General features: G+C 36.6%; 1 protein-coding gene across 1 annotated transcript; it reads left to right on the top strand.

Annotated features, from left to right (window-relative positions):
• Positions 1–130: 130 nt before the first annotated feature.
• TM35_000024610 (uncharacterized protein) lies at positions 131–3,556 on the top strand (the record flags this gene model as incomplete). Its single annotated transcript, XM_029021779.1, has 1 exon — positions 131–3,556. One exon carries the CDS (start codon positions 131–133, stop codon positions 3,554–3,556), a length of 3,426 nt encoding a protein of 1,141 aa, XP_028887201.1.
• Positions 3,557–4,003: the final 447 nt, after the last annotated feature.

Here is a 4,003-nt window from a genome sequence, read left to right as displayed (position 1 = left end):
TATATATATATATATATATATATATCGATATATATATCTAATATCTATACCTAATATCTACACACACATATATCTATCTGTATATCTATATATATATATATCTGTATATCTATACATATATATAAGTGAGATGTCTGATGTGAGGACTAAGGTGCAGCTGAAGACTGTCTCTGGCAGGACGTGCACAGTCGCACCGCCCTTCACGCTGCAGCGGCTGCTCGAGGCGGCGGTCAATCAACTGCAATTGCTGCCGGAGACTATTAAACTCTGCGCAAACGGAAAGGTCTTCTATACAGCCACGATGAAACAACAACAACAACAACAGAAAAAACAGCAACAAGAGGAAAAACAACAACAAGAAGAGGAAGTAGTAGTAGAGAAGAATGAGAAAGAGGAAGTTGAAATACCAGAGAGAGGTGTTATTCTGGTTGTGGGAAGGCGAAACTATCCAAATAACGTTGCTATGGGAAAGGGAATTGGAACATCGTTAACTAGAAATGTTAAATCGGCAGATGAAGTCAATAGGGGGAAAGGAATGTCTAATGATTTTATAATGGAAAGGAGTAGTACAGCTCCTTCTTCTGCTTCTGTTGTTTCCGAGAGAAAAGTAACAAGGCCCAAAATCAATATTCTTAATTCAACTCCTACTGTGAATACCACCCCTACTAGTAGTGATATCAAACATATTCAAGGCGATATAACAGAGTCTGATGAGTATCGTTTTCTAAAACATTTTGTGTTTTTACGAGGTAAACGAAGCATGAAAGACTTTCTTGATTATATAGAGATGTATTATAGTGAAGATCCAAATTATATTCGTGGTCATCCTCTTATGGTTTCTATTGTTGAATATGTGAGTCTTGATCCAGATAGACTAAAAGAGGTTTTAACAACCATACAAGAAGTAGAACCAGATTTATTAAGATGGATTGAGAAAAATACAGAGTTTTTTCTAAATGTTATCAATTCCAAACCATATTGGAGATCTGCTACTTCACCTGTATGGCTGATTATTAAGGCAAGAAAGACATATCTAAGATCTCCAGAATCTTTTTCTAGTGTAGCTGAATTAGCACATCGTATGCTGGAATATTATCAGCATGATAATATGTTTATGGAGTATTATAGAGATATATTAACTTCTCTAACGGTAAGTGATGATTTATTACCTTTAAATAATAGTCAAAGTAATGACGATGGATCTTTGCAAAATAAGAATGAATCAAAGAGTAGTAATAATATATCTAAAGAACCATTAGACGATGTTTCGTACCTTTGTGCATGCAGAGAAGATGATTCTCTGCTGGATCCATATTGTCAAGAAGTGGAGTCACTCTACCGTTCATGGGAAATTGGACGGGAAAGATGGAATTTATTACCACCAGAAAATCCAGAAAAACTTTCTATATGCAATAATATGAAATCTTTGCTACGTGATGCTTGTGGTACTCTTATGCGAGTTATGGAATATTTCCTTGTAAACACTCCTACACCTACTGTATTAACGAAATTAAATGATATTGCTCAGAAATTCTTAAGTGAAGGTGAAGAGTGGCATGTGGAACAGAAAAAAACATATGATGCATTCGATATTGCACTTACACATCTTCTTTTTAATGCAGGACATGATCTTATTAAGGTTCAATTGGATGCATGTTCAACGAATAGGTGTAAATCTGCTTCTAAGAGTCGATCGTCTGTATCGGATGGACTTGAAAGTTCTCCCATGTTAGATCCAACCATACGATGGATAACATCTTCTGGTCCATTTATACTAGTACATGAATTACAAGAGTATAGTATACAACAAAAAGTAAGCATTGTAATTTATACGATGATATCTGCTACTAAGGGTTGTGTATATGTTATAAAAAAAGGGGAATTGCGTATGGTGCCTATGACCTTGGATACCGTAGCCGCAGATGAATTTAACCGCCTTGAAAATGTTTACAATATATTTGAGGAAAAATTAAGGAGATGTAAACCCGGTAGAAGGGAAGAAGCAAGGAAAGCAGCTAAAAATATGTGGGATAAACTAATGTATTCTTTATATACTCGATATATCACTCCAATTGAAAATCTTCTACCTCCTGCTGCAAAAAAAGTATATGCTCCATCCTCAAAGGTGAGTGAGGTTTGTTTTATTCATACCTGGGCACCAAAACAAATGCCTATTCCATTTCACGCTTTGCAATCCAAGCGTAATTCAATCACTTGTGTATTGAAATGGGCAACTTTTATGGCATATCGTCCATGGGATTTAATTCTTTCTTCAGAGATTCCTTGGTCTAATTATGCTACCAGTTTTCCTACTATTACACGAATATATGATACTGTTGTAAAACCTTCAAAGGCTGTTTCAGAAAAATTAATGAATGCCACATCAAATATGGTTACTTTTATGAATATTAATGATGTTGGTTGTAATGCGTCAGGAAAGGATTTATCAGAGGGAAAAAATACCAAAATATATCAAAAAGTAGAACCACAAGAATTATGGGGTAACGTTCCATGGGGATCATTTCTGCAGAAGACAATAGGTAACGTTTATCCAGGAGTTCCAACCCATGCTTTTTTACACGGCAAAGATGCGAATCAAACATCTAAAACTGCTCTTTTTATTCATGAAGAGGTAAGAACACGTTATGGTTGGAAAAGGTGTGAGATGGGAGACAAGGACAGTAAAAGTTCATCTGTGTATGATTCTAATCGTTCCGCCTCATTCCTTCGAGGGGTGCCGTTTAACCAAAGTGCAGATTTATTTGTATCTCATGTTTTAGGTCGTGAAACTGGGGTGGGTATTCACCGTGCTGCTCTTATGCCAATTTTTGGAGTAACAGGTGAAGGACCAATTGAAACGTACAGCTACTTTTTTAAATATCTTATTTCAACTGAAGAAATGACTGCAGCAAAGGCTTATCGTCTGGCACTTTTGTTTTTATGGCTCTCAGAATATGGGAATGAACCATGGCGCCCGGCATCAGTGTCCTTATTTAATTATGGAGGCCCTATGCTAACTCTCCGTCACTTTTTTGAGATTTACAAAACAAAGTACCCTGTTGAAACTTCAGAATCCAAGAAAAATGTAAACTCTAATTCTGAGAACACTGTGAGAGATGAAAAAGGGAAAACGAAAGGAAGTGCTAGGCGTGCTGTAAGTGATGTGAAGTTTAGCAAATATGTGGAGCAACACTCAATTGATTCGATTTTTGGTGTCATGTTAAAAGCTCTTGATGATAATAAACCTGTGGGTAAAGTCGCTGTTTTTGACGCTTTGATTGATTCTCTTGAGAGAAACCGAGAGAGCCTAAGTGGTGTATTAGGGGAAGAGACAGATACGAAGGAAAGATCACTAGGAGAAGATGATTCGCACCCTGTTACACATATTGTGACACCAGCGAAACCGACTGGAGCTCGGAGTTCTTTTGTCACCTCCGTTCGGAATATGATTGCTGCGTCTAGAAATGCCAGTGGCGTAAATACCAACAACAGTATTAATATCTCAAAGGATGACAAGACGCCCCAGAAAGAACCACAACCACCTGCAAGCAAGTAGGATATGTTTTTTGTTTTCCTTTCTTTACCCCTTTCAGGATGAGTGAAGTTTGTTGCTTTTTATATTTCATTCTTTCTCATTTTTTTTTTTTTTTTTTTATTCGCTTCATTCCCCCCTTCACGCCCCTCTCCCTCTTGGTGTGACTTACTTTTCCTTTTGTTTTGTTCTTGTTTTGGATTCTCTTTTTTTTATCATATGCTATTGCCATTTCGAAATTTAGCTCCAGTTTCCTTCCTTGACCATCATGTGCCTCTTTTCTCTTCTTCCACGCTGCAACACACGATGAAAGTGAAGAGGATGTGTATATGTTTCTGCTTCGCATCATATAGAAAAAAAAAAAACTCAGTTGACTTTTGCTACCAGAGAATGGTAAAAGGTTCTCTAGCATTACTCAATACGTGTTTTTTTTTTCTGCTACATTGGCTTTTTTTCATTTTTTTTTTTTTT

The sequence above is a fragment of the Trypanosoma theileri genome (genome assembly GCF_002087225.1).
Source record: "Trypanosoma theileri isolate Edinburgh chromosome Unknown TM35_Tth_2_V1, whole genome shotgun sequence".
NCBI lineage: Eukaryota > Euglenozoa > Kinetoplastea > Trypanosomatida > Trypanosomatidae > Trypanosoma > Trypanosoma theileri.
The sequence above is the reverse complement of the archived record's forward strand: the minus strand, read 5'-3'. Positions and strand labels throughout refer to the sequence as shown.